At 50.9% G+C, this 22,836-nt stretch overlaps 1 protein-coding gene across 12 annotated transcripts in view; it reads left to right on the top strand.

Moving 5' to 3' along the window:
- The window catches only part of HYDIN (HYDIN axonemal central pair apparatus protein), a 141,816-nt gene that overhangs the window by 79,868 nt on the left and 39,112 nt on the right, over positions 1–22,836 (top strand). For 10 of the 12 annotated variants that reach the window (XM_077288948.1, XM_077288953.1, XM_077288949.1 and 7 more), the window contains 20 exons: positions 1,626–1,843; positions 2,795–2,929; positions 3,074–3,257; positions 6,190–6,331; positions 6,420–6,579; positions 8,613–9,233; positions 9,347–9,571; positions 9,917–10,131; positions 10,207–10,389; positions 11,010–11,129; positions 14,655–14,814; positions 15,278–15,450; positions 16,750–16,948; positions 17,029–17,128; positions 17,968–18,067; positions 18,300–18,468; positions 18,643–18,884; positions 19,391–19,511; positions 22,212–22,416; positions 22,498–22,733. In XM_077288948.1, coding sequence (XP_077145063.1) covers positions 1,626–1,843; positions 2,795–2,929; positions 3,074–3,257; positions 6,190–6,331; positions 6,420–6,579; positions 8,613–9,233; positions 9,347–9,571; positions 9,917–10,131; positions 10,207–10,389; positions 11,010–11,129; positions 14,655–14,814; positions 15,278–15,450; positions 16,750–16,948; positions 17,029–17,128; positions 17,968–18,067; positions 18,300–18,468; positions 18,643–18,884; positions 19,391–19,511; positions 22,212–22,416; positions 22,498–22,733 — 3,908 coding nt within the window. Of the gene's footprint in view, positions 1–1,625; positions 1,844–2,794; positions 2,930–3,073; positions 3,258–6,189; positions 6,332–6,419; positions 6,580–8,612; positions 9,234–9,346; positions 9,572–9,916; positions 10,132–10,206; positions 10,390–11,009; positions 11,130–14,654; positions 14,815–15,277; positions 15,451–16,749; positions 16,949–17,028; positions 17,129–17,967; positions 18,068–18,299; positions 18,469–18,642; positions 18,885–19,390; positions 19,512–22,211; positions 22,417–22,497; positions 22,734–22,836 lie in introns of those variants that run through there. The other 2 variants (XM_077288954.1, XR_013221719.1) reach the window with 2 other exon arrangements.

Genomic DNA, 22,836 nt, shown 5'->3' with positions numbered 1-22,836 from the left:
CTGCCCTATGTGACCCTATTATTGCACCTACTCTGTGGTTCTCTGTACCCTCTAAAATCTAAAGCACCCCTCTATAATATAGTAATGCCAGGTGCAAGTGCCGTAGAAAACAGAGCCCACATTTTGCCCCCTAGAAAATAATAATGCCCTCTGTGTGCCCCTTTGATAGTCACAGTAACCTGAGTTCCCCTATTACAATAAGTGCCCACTTTACATTTAATAATGACCTGAGTCTCGCCCCCTGTACAGCTCACCTATACACAGTATAATGCCCCCTAACTGTATAGTACCACCCACACAGTATACTGACCCGTTAGTAGCCTTCAAACTGTTTGATGGCTCCAACACTGTAATCCCCACAATGTATGATGGCCCCATAGATAACTTCCATATAGTATAATGTGCCAGATAGTCCTCAATATAGCACAAGGCAGCACCCCTATAGGCAGACCCTGTAGTATAAGGCAGCACCCCCCAAAGGCAGATCCTGTAGAATAAGGCAGCACTCCCCCCATAGGCAGATCCTGTAGAATAAGGCAGCACTCCCCCCATAGGCAGATCCTGTAGAATAAGGCAGCACGCCCCCCTATAGGCAGATCGTGTGTATAAGGCAGCACTCCCTCCCCATAGGCAGATACAGCAGAATAAGGCAGCACTCCCCCCTATAGGCAGATACTGTAGAATAAGGCAGCACTCCCCCCCCCCCCCCATAGGCATATCCTGTATATAAGGCAGCACTCCCCCCCTATAGACAGATACTGTAGAATAAGGCTGCACTCCCCCCTCCCTATAAGCAAATCCTGTATATAAGGCAGCACTCCCTCCCTATAGGCAGATCCTGTGTATAAGGCAGCACTCCCCCCCTATAGGCAGATCCTGTGTATAAGGCAGCACTCCCCCCTATAGGCAGATCCTGTGTATAAGGCAGCACTCCCCCCTAAACGCAGATCCTGTAGAATAAGGCAGCACCCCCCCATAGGCAGATCCTGTGTATAAGGCAGCACTCCCGTGCATAGGCAGATCCTGTAGAATAAGGCAGCACTCCCCCCTTATAGGCAGATCCTGTATATAAGGCAGCACTCCCCCCCCCCCCCCCCCCTTATAGGCAGATCATGTGTATAAGGCAGCACTCCCCCCTATAGGCAGATCCTGTATATAAGGCAGCACTCCTCCCCTATAGGCAGATCCTGTATATAAGGCAGCACTCCCCCCCCTATAGGCAGCGCAGCGCTCCTTCCCTCATCACTGAGGTGAGCTGTATCGGCTAGATGCCGATACAGCTCACCGTGCAATGACAGGCGGGGGGCCCACTGCTGGCACCGGGCCCCCGCCACCGGCTCAGGGGCCCCATAGCGGCAAAGCAGGGAGATCGATTCTCCCTGCTCTGCCGCAGAATGTAACTGCATCGGCGCGCTGCGAGCGCCGATGCAGTTACAGTAGCGTAGCTCCGGGTGGGCCCCCTCAGAGCCCTGGGCCCGGGGCGATGGCCCCCTCTGCCCCCCCGGTAGCTACGCTACTGCCGGCACCTTCAGAGCTACGGTGATGGAGGTTGGGTATCTAGGCTGATGTCGCCTGCTGTGTGCATCCATCCTCGCAGTGGTGATGTGGTATCTTGTGTCCTGCAGCCTCCATGGTTGATACCCCCAGCGGTCAGACTGCATTAAGCGTGGAAGCGCTGGCCAAGCACACAGCAGACGGGGGTCCGGCTGCAGAGCCCAGAGTCGCCCCTCAGTCCGTAATCTCCCGGGGGAATCGAGGAAGTCTGCTGGCTGCAAAGGGCAAATCGGAGTCTCACCAAATCTCAGGACCCAGGCAGCATTTGTCAGATCAGGCAGCTTCACAGGTAAGAGGGCGATGCCCGTCCTGATAAAGACCCCCGCAGGGTTCAGTCTCTGGCCCTACGGCTGGGGTCGCTCTGCTTTACTGCCTACTCTGCTGTCCCCAGTCCAGAATCTGTCATTCAGAAAGCTTCGGACTGATACCCAGTTCGATAGCTTCCGTTAAAAAGGGGATCCTGAGATTTTGCCTAATAGCTGCCAGGGCAGTTATTCCCCGGCATTGGAGGTCTACTGAGGTGCCCTCCAAGGAGGAATGGATAGCTGAAATGGATAGATTACATCGTCTGGAGTCGCTGGTGGCGGGTGATGGTGATGCTGCATATGACCAGGGGCGCACCTGGTTCCTCTGGCAATCCTTCAAGGAGAGCACAGGGTTCCTGACTTGGCTGCGTACATACTCATAATTCTCAATACGTGGGCGTGTACAATGCTGGGTCTCCCTTAACCCCCCCTCCCCCTCCCTCCTTACTCCCCTTTTCCCCCATTCCCCCCCTTTCTTTTTTTTTTTTTTTCTTCTCTTTTTCTATTTCTTTCCTTTCTCCTATTTCTGCAATTGCTTTTCTTACAGGTTCTGTAATTTGTATATAAGGTCTATGTCCCGAGGTGATTCTCAAGATGAGAACCATGTACCCTTTATGTGCTAGAGTTCTTGTTCAACTACACTTGTGCTGGGTTCTCAGAGACGTAATGTATAGCTCTGGACATTGTAATGATTCTTTTTACTGTTTTTCCTGTTTAAAATTGCAATAAATATATTTACTGAAAAAAAAAAGAGAGAGCTTTGGACTCTCTTTTGACATCTTTTCTGGTGGTGTTTGTCCTCTACACCGGGCATACTACACTACTGTGTCCAGGAGAAAGGATGAACATCACAGTAAAGTGATGGACAGAGACTGCAGAAAAGGCAGAAATGGAGTGTGAAAGAGGCCATATAAGTCTGGTCTTTCTTCCTGCAGTCGGGCAGCTCACCTCTCCCCGGTCCAGCAGCGCGGCGCCTGAGTGTGAGTGCCAGTGTGGGCGGTGAACTGGGACTGCTGAGCTGCGTGCTCCCGGAGGAGCTGCTGCTGGAAATCCTCTGTGAGCGGCTGCAGGTACGTGCACCATATCTCCTGACGTCACGTGGAGCACAGAGCGCCGCCGCCTGTACGCTGATGGTCCGCATTGGGTTACACTGCGCTGTATACTGTTCCTGGTCTCACTCACCGTCTATACTTTATACTCTTCTTTCCTCGCAGCTAAGCGACTGTTTCCGCGGTATTGTGTTTGATGGCCTCAATACCTTGTTTGCTCGCAGTACGTCCTCAGCTCTCCACATTGTCCTGAAGGCTCTGAACAATCGCCAGCATATATATCTGCTCAATTTGTGGCAGGATTACGCCACGATGAAGGCGCGAGACGCCGCCCGGAAGCAGCAGGATGGTAATAAGGACCGACATCGGGGACCTCTGTGTCGTGTATATAAATCTATATATCCAGGATTTCTGTGTCGTATATATATCAGGGACCTCCGTGTCTTGTATATATAAATCTATATATCAGGGATTTCTGTGTTGTATATATATCGGGGACCTCCGTGTCATGTATATAAATCTATATATCGGGGATTTCTGTGTCATATATACTGTATATTGGGGACCTCCGTGTCGTGTATATAAATCTATATATCGGGGATTTCTGTGTCGTATATATATTGGGGACCTCCGTGTCGTGTATATAAATCTATATATCGGCGATTTCTGTGTCGTATATATATTGGGGACCTCCATGTCGTGTATATAAATCTATATATCGGGGATTTCTGTGTCGTATATATTGGGGACCTCCGTGTCATGTATATAAATCTATACACTCACCGGCCACTTTATTAGGTACACCTGTCCAACTTCTTGTTAACACTTAATTTCTAATCAGCCAATCACATGGCGGCAACTCAGTGCATTTAGGCATGTAGACATGGTCAAGACAATCTCCTGCAGTTCAAACCGAGCATCAGTATGGGGAAGAAAGGTGATTTGAGTGCCTTTGAACGTGGCATGGTTGTTGGTGCCAGAAGGGCTGGTCTGAGTATTTCAGAAACTGCTGATCTACTGGGATTTTCACGCACAACCATCTCTAGGGTTTACAGAGAATGGTCCGAAAAAGAAAAAAAATCCAGTGAGCGGCAGTTCTGTGGGCGGAAATGCCTTGTTGATGCCAGAGGTCAGAGGAGAATGGGCAGACTGGTTCGAGCTGATAGAAAGGCAACAGTGACTCAAATCGCCACCCGTTACAACCAAGGTAGGCCTAAGAGCATCTCTGAACGCACAGTGCGTCGAACTTTGAGGCAGATGGGCTACAGCAGCAGAAGACCACACCGGGTACCACTCCTTTCAGCTAAGAACAGGAAACTGAGGCTACAATTTGTACAAGCTCATCGAAATTGGACAGTAGAAGATTGGAAAAACGTTGCTTGGTCTGATGAGTCTCGATTTCTGCTGCGACATTCGGATGGTAGGGTCAGAATTTGGCGTAAACAACATGAAAGCATGGATCCATCCTGCCTTGTATGGAGCATCTTTGGGATGTGCAGCCGACAAATCTGCGGCAACTGTGTGATGCCATCATGTCAATATGGACCAAAATCTCTGAGGAATGCTTCCAGCACCTTGTTGAATCTATGCCACGAAGAATTGAGGCAGTTCTGAAGGCAAAAGGGGGTCCAACCCGTTACTAGCATGGTGTAACTAATAAAGTGGCCGGTGAGTGTATATCGGGGATTTCTGTGTTGTGTATATATATCGGGGACCTCCGTGTCGTGTATATAAATCTATATATCGGGGATTTCTGTGTCGTATATACTGTATATTGGGGACCTCCGTGTCATGTATATAAATCTATATATCAGGGATTTCCGTGTCGTATATATATCGGGGACCTCTGTGTCGAGTATATAAATCTATATATCAGAGATTTCCGTGTCGTATATATATCGGGGACCTCTGTGTCGTGTATGTGTGTGTGTGTGTGTATATATATATATATATATATATATATATATATATATATATATATATATATATATATATATATATATATATATACAGTTGTGCTCAAAAGTTTACATGCCCCGGCAGAATTTTTGCTTTCTTGGCCTTTTTTCAGAGAATATTAATGCTAACATCTAAACTTTTTCTCCACTCATGGTTAGTGGTTGGGTGAGGCCATTTATTGTCAGACTACTGTGTTTTCTCTTTGTAAATCATAATGACAACCGAAAACATCCAAATGACCCTGATCTAACGTTCCCATACCTGTTTGTTCCCAGCCTGACTTGTCTCATCTTCCCTGATCTCCGGGTAGTTCTATCATTCTTATGTGAAATTCTGGCCACATAAGTCTTTTCTTTCTCACTGATAGTTGATCATACACTTGTAGCTTAAGTGGAATTGTTTTTCTGTGCCGGGCTATTGTACCACTTTGATATATTTTTATATTTACTGCCTATTGGTTTGATGTATCTGGTTCATGATCATGTAGTTACTGGTTTGTGTTACCTTCAGTGGCGTCTCCCTTTTTGAGACATTTTTCTTCTTGTTTTAATTTGTTTTTTGATGATATATTAATGAATTATTAATAAATATTTAGCTTTTAGTATTACTGGATCTCTTCTAGTTTCTACTGACTACAGTCATTAGAAATTGGTTTGTATTGTCGATTTGAAGTGCCAGTCCTATATGTATTCTGGACTTTGTTGTGTTAATTTGTTGTCCTTCAAGCCAGCATTCACAGGCAATGGTGAAGAATGGTAACGAGATCCACTCACATTGTTTGATTATGTCATCTATTTGCATAGTTTTTCCTTTTCTATTTTTCAAGTCCACAAACTAGCTGGCCTGGACAATGTGTAATAATATATCAGCAAACATCATTGTTCAATGACCCTGTTTCACGGTCTTGTAAAGATAGCAGACAATCAGTTGTAGGAGCTGATATATAGGATGCAAACATTAGCCATTCATCCATTTAGAAATATCAATTTAACCTACAAGTAGTCAACATTTCAGACTCTTGACCAACAAGAAAGAAAAACATAAAGTTAACATATAGATAACAGTCTATTCCTCCTGGCTTACTGAAAATAGACGTCTGGTTAATAAGGAGAAAATGCTGTATCGTCACGTGTGTAACAAAACATGGGGAATTACAATTGTTTTCTGGGAAAAATACTTTATTATCTGGGACAGTTTCAAGGGTGCCAACACTTTCGGCCATCACTATATACTGGGAATGTCTTTGAGGATGGTGATTTATTTGCATTTTTGGATTTGCAGATAAATGAGACTGATTTTTTCATTGTTTGCTTTTAATACAGAACAGGAGCATCTTCGGGTTCAGGCCCTGGAAAAAGCCAACATGGAGGAGATGGACGAGGAGCAGTACGACCAGTTACCGGCGGACGAGAAAGCGCGTATTGATGGACTGCGTCTCCGAGCCTTGAAGGAGCGTAAGAAAAGGTCTGATCTCCATCCTGCTGAAATCTTGTACAGTCGGCTCCATCTTGCCTTAATCATCGGGTGCTGAGTGTTTCTCCTTGGGGTGCAGAGAGCAAGAACAAAGGCAAGCGAGAGCGGAGCAGGAGCGAAGGCTGCAAGAAGAACTGTCGAGGCAAAGGGAGGAAGAGGAGCAGAAGAGGAAAACCAAGAGAGGAAAGAGCCGAGACTCCGAGAAAGAGGGCAAGAAAAGTCAGGCTGGTAACAAACAGGTACTGCCCCCCGACACAACACTAACCCCACCGCTGCCCCCTATACAACACTGCCCCCACCGCTGCTCCTGACAACACTGCCCCCACCCCTGCCCATGACAACACTGCCCCCACTGCTGCCCCTGACAACACTGCCCCCACTGCTGCCCCTGACAACACTGCCCCCACTGCTGCCCCTGACAACACTGCCCCCACTGCTGCCCCTGACAACACTGCCCCCACTGCTGCCCCAGACAACACTGCCCCCACCGCTGCCCCTGACAACACTGCCCCCACCGCTGCCCCTGACAACACTACCCCCACCGCTGCCCCTGACAACACTACCCCCACCGCTGCCCCTACACAACACTGCCCCTGACACAACACTGCTACCACTGCTGCCCCGACACAACACTGCCCCCACTTCTGCCCCCCAAACACTGCCCCCACTATTGCCCCCGACACAACACAGCCCCAACACAACATTCTCCCCACTGCTGCCCCCGACAACACTTCCCCGACACAAAATTGTACCTACTGCTGTTACCAACAAAACCCCCGCAGTGTTGTGTATCCGGCAACCCCCGCAGTGTCATGACCCCAGTGTCAGGAATCCAGCTGCCACCAATATGTCACGGTTCACGGGGAGGATACCTTTATGATCCCTGCCGCTCACACCAATTTGTCATGAACCGGGGTTGTTTGGTTGCTACTGGTTCTTTCTGAAGGCGATTTTTCCCACTTCCGGTTTGGAACTTGCAGCTCTCTGGCACCCCCTTACCCTCAGATCAGTCGGGGTACTGCACCTAGAGTAATTAGTCACCAGAAAGGCTGCCTTCTATGTACTGGCTGTTGAGCACACTGCAGCGAGGGCGATGTAACTACTCCCACTCAGGCGGGAACGATAATTATCAACGCCGCCGGTCGCTGCAAAGACTCCCAATTGCACAGGACAAATTATGCTGCCACCAGCTTCGATTTCTTAATCATTAACGGGTCCGGAGCCAACCCAGATTAGTAGCGTAATTCACTTCAGAGGAGTGACAGTATGTTATAGAGCAAAGAGAAACAAAGCTGGTCATTTTATATTTTACTCCAAAAAAGGTAGGCAGTGTTTACAGAGGTATAAAAATATATTATAAAGAAGACAAATATTGTATGTACAATACAATTACAAATAAAATGGGATTAATGTTGAAAAAATCACTTACATTTCGTTATGTCATATCATCTGATTGCCGACTGTGTGCTGTGGAGGAGGGGACACATCTAGATGAATAGCACCCCTGTATAGCAGCTAGACCCCAGACAAAGACACGTGAAGATTGCTGCTTCACTCAGTTATTTCCTAGCCAAAAACCAAAGCCCTCCCTCTGTGGTGACCTCACTTTTAGGCTGGATACTCCCCTGTCTTAGCAGTATGAGAAATCATCATCCCACATATCTTGGCGTAGGAACCACGTAGAAAGACGACACCTTTGTCGTTACGATCAGCGTGCCATAGGGATTAGTTTAAGTATAGACATGGGGTAGCTGGGTGACCCAGTTCTATAGTAATCCGTTTCTCATTTGTGCTGGTTCTGGAACCTAGAAAACTCACTGGCTGATAGTTCTACCAAAGCACATGCCAAAAATGTATTTGTCCCACTTCTATCATTAATCGGTGCTATGATATTTACATTATCAAAGACAAAGAAACCTGTTTTTTTTTTTCCCCATGTGCTTCTACTTCTACTTTCACTTTGAAGCCATATACATTCTTGAGGGAGGAGGAGAAATAAGGGGTTTTGGGTTACACACACAGGCAGAGTGGGAAGAGGAGGGGTCTGAAAGGCCCACAGTGTGTGTCTGAAAAGCCAATGTACTTTTAGGTAGATACTCAAACATGGCATATTCACATTATCGTGACACCCAGCACCCCTGCAGTGTCGTGTCCTCGGCACCCCCGCAGTGTCGTGTCTTCGGCACCCCCGCAGGGTCGTGTCCCCGACACCCCCACATTGTTGTGTACCCGTCACCCCCACAGTGTTGTGACCCCGTCCTTCTCTCGTCAGCCTCAGAATCTGCTCGCTGTGAAAACAGAACCACGATTGGACTCGGGGACTGAGCGAAAAGCTGCAGTGAACCGAACCGAGTCTGTGCAGAATGAGGTCGACGAAGGAAGAAAAAAGAAAAACCGAGACTTTCTCCAGCATGTGAGTGTCCAGGAGGACAAGGAGCCGGCGAGCGAGAGTGAGAAGCCGCTGCTGCAGATGTTCAAGACATACGAGTCCTCCCAGAAGGAGATCCTACACATCCTGACTTTCTGGGACCGTGTACAGGGGGTCCTAATACCACCTACAACTACAGAAGATGGGCAACATGAGGGGGAGGAGCAGGCACCCGAGCGGCAGGCACCGTCCGGTAAGAAGTACCGGAAAGATCGAGAACGGCAGGAGAAACTGGAGCGAGAGAAGGCTGAGAAAGATAGAATAGAGAAGGAGCGTCTGGAGAAGCTGCGAGCCACGGCAGAGGAAGCGGGGGTCCACGTAGGCCCAGAGAAAAAAGGGCAGGAGAACCTAGAGGAGGAGCTGAAGATGGGTGTGGGGATCCCACACTATGAGCTCCGCGTGTCAGGAGATCCAGCCACCAGTCAGACTGTTCTGCAGAGCAGCTTCCTGCCGTCAGTAGATGAGGTGAGTGGACGGCGTCCATCCCTCCATGAGCAGTAGTGATGGCTGCCAGTCCTGTGCTGCACAATGTGCCACATATTCACACATTGCCTTATGTACCTTACTGCTCCTCACAGGTGCTGGAAGGCCTAGGGCTCGGCCCATCCGGACCACCCATTCCCCCACCTTACCTTTTCTCAGTCATCACCTTCCCTGAAAGGAGGAATTTGTGTAGTGACCCAGAGACGCTCGGCCACTTCTCCTTCATTGCCGCTTCTCCTGACGACCCCAATGTGATTACTGAAGATAAGAAGGATCCAGATCCTGAGCCGGAGCCTGTGCTCCTCATCCCCATGCAGAAGGTAAGACGGCTGCCATATTGTCTGCCTGTGTAGATCTGGAGGGCCACAGATTGTCCTGTAGGGCTGTGCGGGTACAAGACATGTAGGCCATCAGTAACGGGAGTTCCCGGGTCCGTAGACATCACAATCTGCAGCTAGACGAGGCTGGTGGGCCGCAGATGACACGCTGCTCACCTTGGGGGCTGCGCCTTGCCTCCTTCATATTGAGGTATGTCTCCATTCCACTACCAGTGCCGGCGGCGACTGTGACCCCTGCAGACTACTATATCAGAGTCTCTGGGGTCTGTGAGGTGTCTCCCGCTTGTATGTCTGTGTGGTTGGGATAACGACTGTCTACCATTTCAGGAGGAACAGGTGACCCCCACCAAGAGCCGGAGCAAGAAGGACAAAGCTGTGGACCCCGGCCGCGAGAGCCAGAAGGAGAAACGCCGCTCCTCCTCCCTCCGCAAGATGCAGCAGAACCTGGATAGCCGTTCTCCACCGCCCGGCGCCCAGACGCCGCTCTCCGACATGGACCGCAGCAGTGTCACAGGAGAAGTCCTGCCTGAGAGGTCACCTCGGTGAGATTTTTGTCAGGACAGTTGTCAGCCTGTGATTCTGAGCTCTACCCCCTCTCATCGTTCTTATGTCTCCAGCCTCGGGGTATTCCGCTGGGTGGTCCCAGCCGGGGGAGAAGTGCCTCTACGCATTCAATTCAACTCAAGCCATGCTGGGAGTTTCGATTTAACCCTGAACTTTGAGCTGGTTGGGACCCGTCGTAGATACCAGCTGTACTGCCGCGGAGTGTGCACCTTCCCCACCATCAGTAAAGAGCCAAAGTAAGTTCTTCATCCTCACATCCATGGAGCTGTGTCTCCTAGAACTGTGCCCCCCAGAGCGGTGCCCCCAGGACTGTGCCCCCTGGAGCCGTGCCTCCCAGAGCGGTGCCCCCAGGACCTTGCCCCCCGCGGCAGAACCTGTCCCCCTAGAGCCATGTCCCTTGGAGCCGTGCCCCCCTGGAGTTGTGTCCTCCGAAGCTGTGTTCCCCGGAGCGGTGTGTCCCCCCCCCCCCCCCCCCCCCGAACTTGTGTCCCCTTTCAGCCATGTCCCCCAGAGCCATGCCCTGAGCCGGACCCCACATCAATGCCACTGTGTCATGTTTTGCCATAAAGTGCCTGAATAATAGACTTGCACAGCCGGAGATCCGCTGTGTTCTGTGTAGGGTCAGGAGCAGCGGACCCGCCCTCATTATTGGTAATTAACAGGATGGTAACATTTCACTGTATGACCGTCCTGGTGGAACATGGGGGCCTCATCTGTCCCCGCTCCGCTCACAGGGCCAGGTACCTTCCATAACAAGTCGCCTGCCATTAATACAAGGGTGCCACACGGACATGTAGGACCACTGTCTGGGTCTGGGAATGACCACGCTGAGCTGAGTCTGGACCTCTGATTGCAGGATTGTCTTTCCACATCGTAAGAAGAAAATCCAGAGCGACGAGATTGTTCACAAGAAGTTCATCCTCAGCTCCGCCACCTTTGACTTTGGACCTCTGTTGTGCGGTAAAAGTCGAGACAAGTGAGTGCAGAGTTTTCCACAGGTGACGGCGACCAAACGGAAGCCTAGATGGCGGCACAGACCGTCATGGAAGGTCTGTCAGTCTCCAGACTGTTTGCGGGGTATGCAGGCAGTCTGGTGGGCAATGCCAGTGCAATTATGTCTTGTAGTGAGTCTCCAGTGCCAGGAGTGTAAACGTGGGCAGTGTAAGTGTCTTGTCCAGGTCAGGAGCCGGCAGAGATCTCTGCAAATCGGAGCGATAGGTCAGTGGGCCTGGTGGCTCCGACGGGACTTACACTAAGCCCCGGCCTCTAGTTCTCCCCAGGCCTCTAGTTCTTCCCGGGCCTCTAGTTCATCCCAGCCTCTACTTCTTCACGGGCCTCTACTTCTTCCTAGGCCTCTAGTTCTTCCCGGGCCTCTAGATCTTCCTGGGCCTCTAGTTCTTCCTGGGCCTCTAGTTCTTCCTTGGCCTCTAGTTCTTCCCGGGCCTCTAGTTCTTCCTGGGTGTTATGAATCAGAGGGAGGATATTTGTATCATCCCACCCCGCTGACCCCAATATGACATAAACCGGGGTTGTTTGGTTGCCCAAGTTCTTTTCTGAAGGGGATTTATTTATATCCCAGTTCCGGTTTGGAACTTGCAGCTCTCTGGCGCCCTCCTTAACCTCAGGTCATTCAGGGTACTGCACCTAGGGTAATTAGTTGCCAGAAAAGCTGCCTGCTATGTACTGGCTAATGGGCACACTGCAGCAAGGGCGATATAACTACTCCCACTCAGGTGAGAACAATATGAACCTCGTAGAAGAAAGACAAAGTTATCACTATGCTCAGCAAGTCCTGGGGGTTTGTTTGTAAACACGTCTTGGCTAGGAGTCCCCGCAGTAATGCGTTTCTCAATTTCTGCTAAGTTCTTCCTGGGCCTCTCAGCCTGCAAATTGTGATGCCTTTTTCTCACCACTGATCATAGTTCATGACAAAATGTGTAACTTTAAAGGGGTTGTCCATTACTGCACATCACCTACGTCTATGCTGTATTCCCCCAAGTAAAAAAGATAAAGCTTATATTGAGTACGGAAAGTATTCAGACCCCTTTATATTTTTACTTTGTTTCATTGCAGACATTTGGTAAGTTCCAAAAAGTTCATTTTTGTCATTAATGTGCACTCTGCGCCCCATCTTCACTGAAAAAAACAAATGTAAACATTTTTGCAAATTTATTAAAAAACAAAAACTGAAATATCCCATGGTCATAAGTATTAAGACCCTTTGCTCAGACACTCATATTTAAGTCACATGCTGTCCATTTCCTTGTGGTCCTCCTTGAGATGGTTCTACTCCTTCATTGGAGTCCAGCTGTGTTTATTTAAACTGATAGGACTTGATTTGGGAAGGCGCACACCTGTCTATATAAGACCTCACCGCTCACAGTGCATGTCAGACCAACTGAGAATCATTAGGTCAAAGGACCTGGCCAAGGAGCTCAGAGACAAAATTGTGGCAAGGCGCAGATCTGGCCAAGGTTACAACAGAATTTCTGCAGCACTCAAGGTTCCTAAGAGCACAGTGGCCTCCATAATCCTTAAATGGAAGAAGTTTGGGACCACCAGAAGTCTTCCTAGACCTGGCTGTCCAGCCAAACTGAGCAATCGTGGGAGAAGAGCCTTGGTGAGCGAGGTAAGGAAGACCCAAGATCACTGTGGCTGAGCTCCAGAGATGCAGTAGGGAGATGGGAGAAAGTTCCCACAAAGTCACCTATCACTGCAGCCCTCCACTAGTCGGGCCTTTATGGCACAGTGGCCCGACGGGAGCCTCTCCTCAGTGCAAGACTTATGAAAGCCTCATAGAGTTTACTAAATAACACATGAAGGACTCCCAGACTATGAGAAATAAGATTCTCTGGTCTGATGAGACGAAGATGGACCTTTTTGGTGATAATTCTAAGCGGTATGTGTGGAGAAAAACAGGCACTGCTCATCACCTGCCCAATACAATCCCTACAGTGAAGCATGGTGGTGGCAGCATCATGCTATGGGGGTGTTCTTCAGCTGCAGGGACAGGACAACTGGTTGTCATTGAAGGAAACATGAATGCGGCCAAGTACAGAGATATCCTGGATGAAAACCTCTTCCAGAGTTCTCTGGACCTCAGACTTGGCCGAAGGTTCACCATCCAACAAGACAATGACCCTAAGCGCACAGCTAAAATAACAAAGGAGTGGCTTCAGAACAACTCTGTGACCATTCTTGATCGGCCCAGCCAGAGCCCTTACCTAAACCCAACTGAGCATCTCTGGAGACCTGAAAATGGCTGTCCACCAACATTCACGATCCAACCTGACGGAACTGGAGAGGATCTGCAAGGAAGAATGGTAAAGGATCCCCAAATCCAGGTGTGAAAAACGTGTTGTATCATTCCCAAGAAGACTCATGGCTGTACTAGCTCAAAAGGTGCTTCTACCCAATACGGAGCAAAGGGTCTGAAGACTTATGACCATGGGATATTTCAGTTTTTCTTTTTTTTTATAAATTTGCAAACATTTCTACATTTCTGTTTTTTTCAGTGAAGATGGAGTGCGGATTGAACATTACTGAGAAAAAATGAACTTTATAGAATTTACCAAATGGCTGCAATGAAACAAAGAGTGAGAAATGTAAAGGGGTGTGAATACTTTCCGTCCTCGCTGTATATTCGCCTCGTGCAGTGGCACAGTTCCAGCAATGTTGGCGCCGGGTCTCCCAGTGCACGTTATGTCGTGATTACATGGTTCCCGCTGCCTATTAGTCTGCGCTGCTCCCCCTGATGACTGCTGATTGGCTGCAGGGACCATGACATAATAATGCCAGGTGAGACCGGCGCAGACATCACTGACACTGCGCCAATCCAGGGTGTGAAGGTAAGCTTGTCCACTCAAAGTATTACAGCTTTTAAGGGGATGTTCACGTAAAGGACAACCCCTTTAAATTGTCAGAAGAGCTGGGTGCTGACTCCAGCAGTTTTATTGCCAGTTTTATCACTGATCTGGATGCACAGACCCCCCAAATGTTAGACAATCAGTTCAGGGGGCACAATGAACACCAACTATGAATCCAGCAGATGATTTACAGCCTGAAGATACCTGTGCTGCGTAGTAGAGCTGACAATGTGCACCCTGTGCTGCGTAGTAGAGCTGACAATGTGCACTCTGTGCTGCGTAGCAGAGCTGACAATGTGCACTCTGTGCTGCGTAGCAGAGCTGACAATGTGCACTCTGTGCTGCGTAGCAGAGCTGACAATGTGCACTCTGTTCTGCGTAGCAGAGCATATAACGTGCACTCTGTGCTGCATAGCAGAGCATTTAACGTGCACTCTGTGCTGCGCAGCATTCACTGTTACATCGGTGTGACCTCACAGGAAGTATTCATGATGTCATCAGTCACATGGTTCTGACAAATGATGGTGTAAGAATGTGCAGCTGTGACATTGATGGCAGGAGGTGATGGCCATCATGGCGACTGTCTGCAGCCCCAAGGTCTTGCAGACAATATTTTGTGCTCTGCTTCTCTGTAGATATAAAGCCGGACAATATCCAGAGAACATGGAGAAAGTGACCATCTGCAATGTGTCCCCTCTGGAGTCTGACGTCACATTCTGCTTCCAGTATGACATGAAAGCTGCAACCTTCATCCTGGACCCTCCGACTATGAGCCTGAAGCCCGGGGAAAAGCAGGTGTGATTGTGGGGACTGTACTCACAAGAAGCTATATACACTGCGTGCACTGACGACTGCATCCACTGGGGCCGCATGCCATGACGCGGTGCTGCGTGCACTGACGGCTGCATGCAATGAGGCGGGACTGCATGCAATGACGTGAGACTGCACACACTTGCCGCAGGGCTGCTTGCACTGACACGGGGCTGCACGCACTTGTCGGGGGATGCACACACTGACACGGGGCTGCACGCACTTGTCGCGGGGCTTCACACACTTGTCGCGGGGCTGCATGCACTGACAAGGGGCTGCATGCACTGACATGGGGCTGCACACATTTGTCACAGGGCTTCACGCATTTGTCGCGGGGCTGCATGCACTGACGCGTGCCGTTCCCTACCACAAGTGTTAGGAGGGAGATGAGCAGAGCGTGCAGCCAGATACAGGCAGCAGTAACCGTGCCTTGTGTCCTCTGTCCCAGACGCTCTCCTTATGGGCTTATCCCACCGCTCCAGGGGTGTTTGACGATAATATCGTGGGCTGCATCAAGGACAACCCTGAGCCTGTCATCTTCCATGTGTGCTGCAGAGGTGTCCGCCCTGAGCTGGAGCTTGACCGCAAGCAGGTTCACTTTGAGAAGATGCTGCTGCATCGGTGAGTAATCAGATCTACTGAGGGGAGAAACGAATCCAGGACCCCCCTCAGATGCCCTCCGCTTCCTTCCGGCAGGGCTCGCCACATGTTGGCTCATGTGTGGTCATTGAAGCTTCCATGTGGCTGTCACCACCGGTTCTGTAGCTGTCACCGTCAGTTTTGTGGCTGTCACCGTCGGTTTTGTGGCTGTCACCGTCGGTTCTGTAGCTGTCACCGTCGGTTTTGTGGCTGTCACCGTCGGTTTTGTGGCTGTCACCGTCGGTTCTGTAGCTGTCACCGTCGGTTTTGTGGCTATCACCGCCGGTTTTGTAGCTGTCAATACCAGTTCTGTAACTGTCACCGCTGGTTCTGTGGCTGTCACCGTCGGTTCTGTAGCTGTCACTGTGGGTTCTGTAGCTGTCACCGTCTGTTCTGTGGCTGTCACCGTCTGTTCTGTGGCTGTCACCGCCGGTTCTGTAGCTGCCACTGCTGGTTCTGTGGCTGTCACCGTCGGTTCTGTAGCTGTCACCGTTGGTTTTGTGGCTATCACCGCCGGTTCTGTAGCTGTCAACACCAGTTCTGTAACTGTCACCGCTGGTTCTGTGGCTGTCACTGTCGGTTCTGTAGCTGTCACTGCGGGTTCTGTAGCTGTCACCATCTGTTCTGTGGCTGTCACCGCCGGTTCTGTAGCTGCCACTGCTGGTTCTGTAGCTGTCACTGTCGGTTCTGTAGCTGCCACTGCTGGTTCTGTAGCTGTCACCGTCGGTTCTGTAGCTGCCACTGCTGGTTCGGTAGCTGTCACCACCGGTTGTGTAGCTGTCACCACCGGTTGTGTGGCTGTCACCGTCGGTTGTGTGGCTGTCACCGTCGGTTTTGTGGCTGTCACCGTCGGTTCTGTAGCTGTCACCGTCGGTTTTGTGGCTATCACCACCAGTTCTGTGGCTGTCACCGCTGGTTCTGTGGCTGTCGCTGTCGGTTTTGTGGCTATCACCACCGGTTCTGTAGCTGTCATCACCGGTTCTGTAACTGTTACCGCTGGTTCTGTGACTGTCGCTGTCGGTTTTGTGGCTGTTACCGTCGGTTCTGTTGCTCTCACTGTCGGTTATGTGGCTATCACTGCCGAATCTGTATCTGTCAATGCTAGTTCTGTAATTGTCACCACTGGTTTTATGGCTGTCGCTGTCGGTTTTGTGGCTGTCACTTCCAGTTCTGTGTAAGCTTTGGCTTTGTTCTGGGAAATGGGAGACAATGCTCGCACTCAGGTAATGATCTCTGATGCTGCAGAGTCCCTCAGTCCATTAATGCCATACTTTTTCACAGGAAGGACACCAAAACAGTCTTCCTCAGGAATAGCACCTTCTTACCGGCCGCCTGGAGGGTGACAGGTCTGGAGAACCTGGGCGATGATTTCTCGGTGTCTCAGGGCCAGGGTATTGTGGCACCTCGCTCTGAGTATGGCTTACAGCTTTACTTCAAGGCAGGCAAAGCCACCAACATCAAGAAGTTCATTCGTCTGGAGGTAGCAGGGTGGATGTCATGGCCGAGGATCCCGGTGATGCCGGCTGTTATCTCACATACTCTTCCATGTTCTCTCTGTAGGTTTCAGACGTTGAAAACATTCTGGGAATTGTGCAGCTGGAGAACATTCATGTCTTTGCTGAGTCTTATGATGTGGCTCTAGATATCAGCTTCCCTAAAGGTAGAGCTGCGTATGACAATGTCATAACCCACTGATACTGACCATGTATACCCTACTGGCCGCACACACGCCCTCCTCACATCCACTGGCGGCACACACGTCCTCCTCACATCCACCGGCCGCACACACGTCCTCCTCACATCCACCGGCCGCACACACGTCCTCCTCACATCCACCGGCCGCACACACGTCCTCCTCACATCCACCGGCCGCACACACGTCCTCCTCACATCCACCGGCCGCACACACGTCCTCCTCACATCCACCGGCCGCACACACGTCCTCCTCACATCCACCGGCCGCACACACGTCCTCCTCACATCCACCGGCCGCACACACGTCCTCCTCACATCCACCGGCCGCACACACGTCCTCCTCACATCCACCGGCCGCACACACGTCCTCCTCACATCCACCGGCCGCACACACGTCCTCCTCACATCCACCGGCCGCACACACGTCCTCCTCACATCCACCGGCCGCACTCCTCACATCCACCGGCCGCACACACGTCCTCCTCACATCCACCGGCCGCACACACGTCCTCCTCACATCCACCGGCCGCACACACGTCCTCCTCACATCCACCGGCCGCACACACATCCTCCTCACATCCACCGGCCGCACACACGTCCTCCTCACATCCACCGGCCGCACACACGTCCTCCTCACATCCACCGGCCGCACACACGCCCTCCTCGCACCCACCAGCCGCACACATGTCCTCCTCACATCCACCAGCCGCACACACGCCCTCCTCGCATCTGCTGGCCTCACACGTCCTCCTCGCATCTGTTGGCCTCACACGTCCTCTTCAGGCCTGGTTGTCATCTCCACAGGAACAGATGGAGGCCTGGACTTCGGAGTAGTTAAGATCTCTGATGAAATGAAACATTCCCTTTCTCTGAAGAACAAGGGGAAGTACGAGATCGGCTTCAGGTAAATTTCTGGGACGTGTATGGTGAGGTGTGACAACGCCGGCCATCCTCCTCCGCTGATGGAGCCTCCCTGATATGCAGTATGGAGTCCTGTGTTGTATCACTGACATTTACACACGGACGCGGTGAGAGAAATCCTGATATCGGGGCCGGCGGTGACTGACATGGTTGCAGGTTTTACCATTCCTGACACTGCAGCCCTAAACCAAGGCTCCTTTTCTTCTTGCCAACAGTTTCTCCTTGGAAGCTTCTGCCCCGGGACTGCCCGATCTCAGCACCATCTTCTCCATCCTGCCACAGAAGGGCACCTTGAGCCCCAGCGACCGGGCCACCCAGGTGCAGATTGTGTTCTTAACCAAGGAGGAGGTGCAGATCGTGGACAAACCCATCCTGAAGTGCCAGGTATGTCCTTGTGAGTGTGGGCGGTGGGGTTTGTAGTAGGTACCAGCACTTTCCTTACACTCCTGCCGCTCCTGACAAGCGCCTCGAGTACCAGATGAATCTGCAGAAGTCTGAACAGTGTCCGATGCTAATGTGCAGATTACCCGTCTTGTATCCCGTCTGCATTCTCTGCAGGTAATCGACCCCGTCCTGTCAGACATGGGGGAGACAATAGCGAGTATCCCCATCCGCATCTCTGCTTCCTCCACCTTCGCCAAGTACCACCTCTCCCCGTCCTCAGACATTAACTTTGGAGCCATGGTGCTGGGCAGCCGCAGGTTGTGCTCCTTCACCCTAGAGAACTGCGGACTGCTGGAGTTTCGTTACAACCTCAGCAAGATCATCCGAGAGGTGACGATTCAGCCGACCAAGAAGGGGTAAGGAGAGCGGGTGTGACAACGGCGGCAGTGAAACGCTGACAGTGGTCAGTCGCATTCGTCCTTTGTGTTATTGGGGGACACAGAGACTATGAGTGATCGCCTGTGATCCAGTGGTCTCCTCGAAACGAGCAGAGCCGGGACCCGCCAGCTTCACATGCATAGAAGGCTCCCGGAGTAATGTGTGGGAAGAGACCACCATGTGCCAGCTCTGCAGCCCCCTGCTCCCCAGGGACACGTCACCATTACTTTTGTGGGATTAAACGGTCAATGGAGCGATCACGGGTGGAGACATCACAAAGGGACATGTAGATTAAACTGTACGTGTCCCTCAAGATAAGCTCCAGACCTGACCTGATCGCACACCACAAATATAACGATGTGTGGTCGGACCGCCAATAACACAATTTATACCTGCGGAGTCTGAGTTACTAAAGGGACTCTGCGGCTCGGCTGTGACCTCTCCCTGTCCGGCCATGACTACACCGGCTCCCTGTGTCTCGTAGGCCGGCTCAAGGAATGAAGAGAGTGCGTTCCCGCGAGGGTTCTGGATCCAGTAGACCAGTCTCCATAAGCAAAACGAAGCGTGCAGATTCCCAGCTGAAAGACACAAGTATTTCTGGGCAGGTACGTCGGCCTCCACCTCCTGGTCATCCTCATTGCTCTCATGGAGACTAAAGGCCGTGGCCCCGGCAGGAACAGCTGTTTGAGCCGAGCTCCAGGCCAGCTCTGTATATGTGTATATATATATATATATATATATATATATATATATACACACTCAGGTACACAGTGCCATGTATAGGCCCCATACCTATTACATGGAGGACAGAGGAGTCTGGAGGAGAGAGGACAGGAGTCTGGAAGAGGATGGAGGAGGAAGAGAGAAGAGTCTAGAAAAGGAGGACAGATGATTCTGGAGGATTAGGATAGAGTAGTCAGAGGACAAAGGAGTCTAGAAAAGGAGGATAGAGGAGTCTAGAGAAGTGGGACAGAGGAGTCTGAAGGAGGACAGAGGAGTCTAGAGAATGAGGATAGAGGATTCTGTAAAAGGAGGACAGGAGGCTACAGAATGAGGACAAAGGAGTCTAGAGAAGGAGGACAGGAGTCTAGAGAAGGAGGACAGAGGAGTCTAGAGAAGGAGGACAGAGGAGTCAAGAAGGAGGACAGAGGAGTCTGGAGAAAAAGGACAGAGGAGTCAAGAATGAGGACAAAGGAGTCTAGAGAAGGAGGACAGAGGAGTCTAGAGAAGGAGGACAGAGGAGTCTGAAGGAGGACAGAGGAGTCTAGAGAAGGAGGATAGAGGAGTCTGGAGAAGGTTGACAGAGGAGTCTGGAGGAGGAGGACAGAGGAGTCTGGAGGAGGAGGACAGAGGAGTCTGGAGAAGGAGGACAGAGGAGTCCAGAATGAGGACAAAGGAGTCTAGAGAAGGAGGACAGATGAGTCTGGAGAAGGAGGACAGGAGTCTAGAGAAGGAGGACAGAGGAGTCTGGAGGAGGAAGAGAGAAGAGTCTAGAAAAGGAGGACAGATGAGTGGAGGATTAGGATAGTCAGAGGACAAAGGAGTCTAGAGAAGGAGGACAGAGGAGTCTAGAGAAGGAGGACAGAGGAGTCTGGAGAAGGAGAACAGAGGAGTCTAGAGAAGGAGAACAGAGGAGTCTAGAGAAGGAGGACAGGAGTCTGGAGGAGGACAGAGGAGTCTAGAGAAGGAGGACAGATGAGTCTAGAGAAGGAGGACAGATGAGTGGAGGATTAGGATAGAGTAGTCAGAGGACAAAGGAGTCTAGAAAAGTGGGACAGAGGAGTCTGAAGGAGGACAGAGGAGTCTAGAGAATGAGGATAGAGGATTCTGTAAAAGGAGGACAGAAGAGTCTACAGAATGAGGACAAAGGAGTCTAGAGAAGGAGGACAGAGGAGTCAAGAAGGAGGACAAAGGAGTCTGGAGAAGGAGGACAGGAGTCTAGAGAAGGAAAACAGAGGAGTCTAGAGAAGGAAGACAGGAGTCTGGAGGAGGACAGAGGAGTCTAGAGAAGGAGGACAGATGAATTAAGGATTAGGATAGAGTAGTCAGAGGACAAAGGAGTCTAGAGAAGGAGGACCGAGGAGTCTAGAGAAGTGGGACAGAGGAGTCTGAAGGAGGACAGAGGAGTCTAGAGAATGAGGATAGAGGATTCTGTAAAAGGACGACTGAAGAGTCTACAGAATGAGGACAAAGGAGTCTAGAGAAGTAGGACAGAGGAGTCTAGAGAAGGACAGAGGAGTCAAGAAGGAGGACAGAGGAGTCAAGAAGGAGGACAGAGGAGTCAAGAAGGAGGACAGAGGAGTCAAGAAGGAGGACAGAGGAGTCAAGAAGGAGGACAGAGGAGTCTAGAGAAGGAGGACAGAGGAGTCTAGAGAAGGAGGACAGAGGAGTCAAGAAGGAGGACAGAGGAGTCTAGAGAATGAGGATAGAGGATTCTGTAAAAGGACGACTGAAGAGTCTACAGAATGAGGACAAAGGAGTCTAGAGAAGTAGGACAGAGGAGTCTAGAGAAGGACAGAGGAGTCTAGAAGGAGGACAGAGGAGTCTAGAAGGAGGACAGAGGAGTCTAGAAGGAGGACAGAGGAGTCTAGAAGGAGGACAGAGGAGTCAAGAAGGAGGACAGAGGAGTCTAGAGAATGAGGATAGAGGATTCTGTAAAAGGACGACTGAAGAGTCTACAGAATGAGGACAAAGGAGTCTAGAGAAGTAGGACAGAGGAGTCTAGAGAAGGACAGAGGAGTCTAGAAGGAGGACAGAGGAGTCAAGAAGGAGGACAGAGGAGTCTGGAGAAGGAGGACAGAGGAGTCTGTAAAAGGACGACTGAAGAGTCTACAGAATGAGGACAAAGGAGTCTAGAGAAGTAGGACAGAGGAGTCTAGAGAAGGACAGAGGAGTCTAGAAGGAGGACAGAGGAGTCTAGAAGGAGGACAGAGGAGTCAAGAAGGAGGACAGAGGAGTCTGGAGAAGGAGGACAGAGGAGTCTGGAGAAGGAGGACAGAGGAGTCTAGAGAAGGAGGACAGAGGAGTCTGAAGGAGGACAGAGGAGTCTAGAGAAGGAGGACAGGATTCTGGAAAAGGAGAACAGTGGAGTCTAGAGAAGTAGGACAGAAGAGTCTAGAGAATGAGGACAGAGGAGTCTGAAGGAGGAGGACCCAAGCGGCTGACTGCGGCGCGGTCATAGAGAGGGTCCCTGTGTATGGAGAGTCGGCAGAGAGGGCTGTCAGTTTCGTAATGTGTATGGGGGACTTCAGTGTGTGTGATCTGTCACTGTACGTATGGCTATGACGGGGTGGGCTTCTTTGCAGGCTCGCGTCACGCTGGGCATGTTCATGATGGTGCCTGGTTTTGGGACTATTCCTCCTGGTGGTCAGCAGATCATCAATGTGGAGTGTTTTGCTGATCAACTGGGCAAAAGCGAGGCGCTGTTGACCCTGGATATTTCTGATCGACACCCAGAGGACCACCCTGGCGGGATTCCCTTCCGCCTCATCGGTGAGGTGTGCACCCCAGGTAAAACTCTACAGGGGTCCGTGTTTGTACACAGCCATGGGGACAGAGCGCACTTGTGACCACCTCCTCCTGATCCCCCAGGATTCGTCACAGATGACATTGCCAGTATATTTGAAGAACATCGAATTGTGGGGGATGCCCGGGTCCTGCAGTGTCTGCCGCCCCTCCAGTCTGGGGGGATCTACCTGCAAGAAGAGAACAGATTTTTATTTTGGAACGTGCTCGTCGGACAAACATCCACCGCCCGCTTCAAGATTATCAACTCCGGCAAGGTCACCTGCGACGTGGCCCTCACCGTCAAACCCCTGTCTGCTAAGGTAACGGGGCTGACTGCATGGTCCGGGTGTAGGAGGCTCTGCTGCTGTCACCAGTGTATTGGTGGACCCCGAGGATGATCGGGGTGTAGGGTAGAGATAGGGG

The sequence above is a fragment of the Ranitomeya variabilis genome, chromosome 2 (assembly GCF_051348905.1).
Source record: "Ranitomeya variabilis isolate aRanVar5 chromosome 2, aRanVar5.hap1, whole genome shotgun sequence".
In the NCBI taxonomy this organism is placed as follows: domain Eukaryota; kingdom Metazoa; phylum Chordata; class Amphibia; order Anura; family Dendrobatidae; genus Ranitomeya; species Ranitomeya variabilis.
This window is presented reverse-complemented; position numbering and strand designations above follow the sequence as displayed.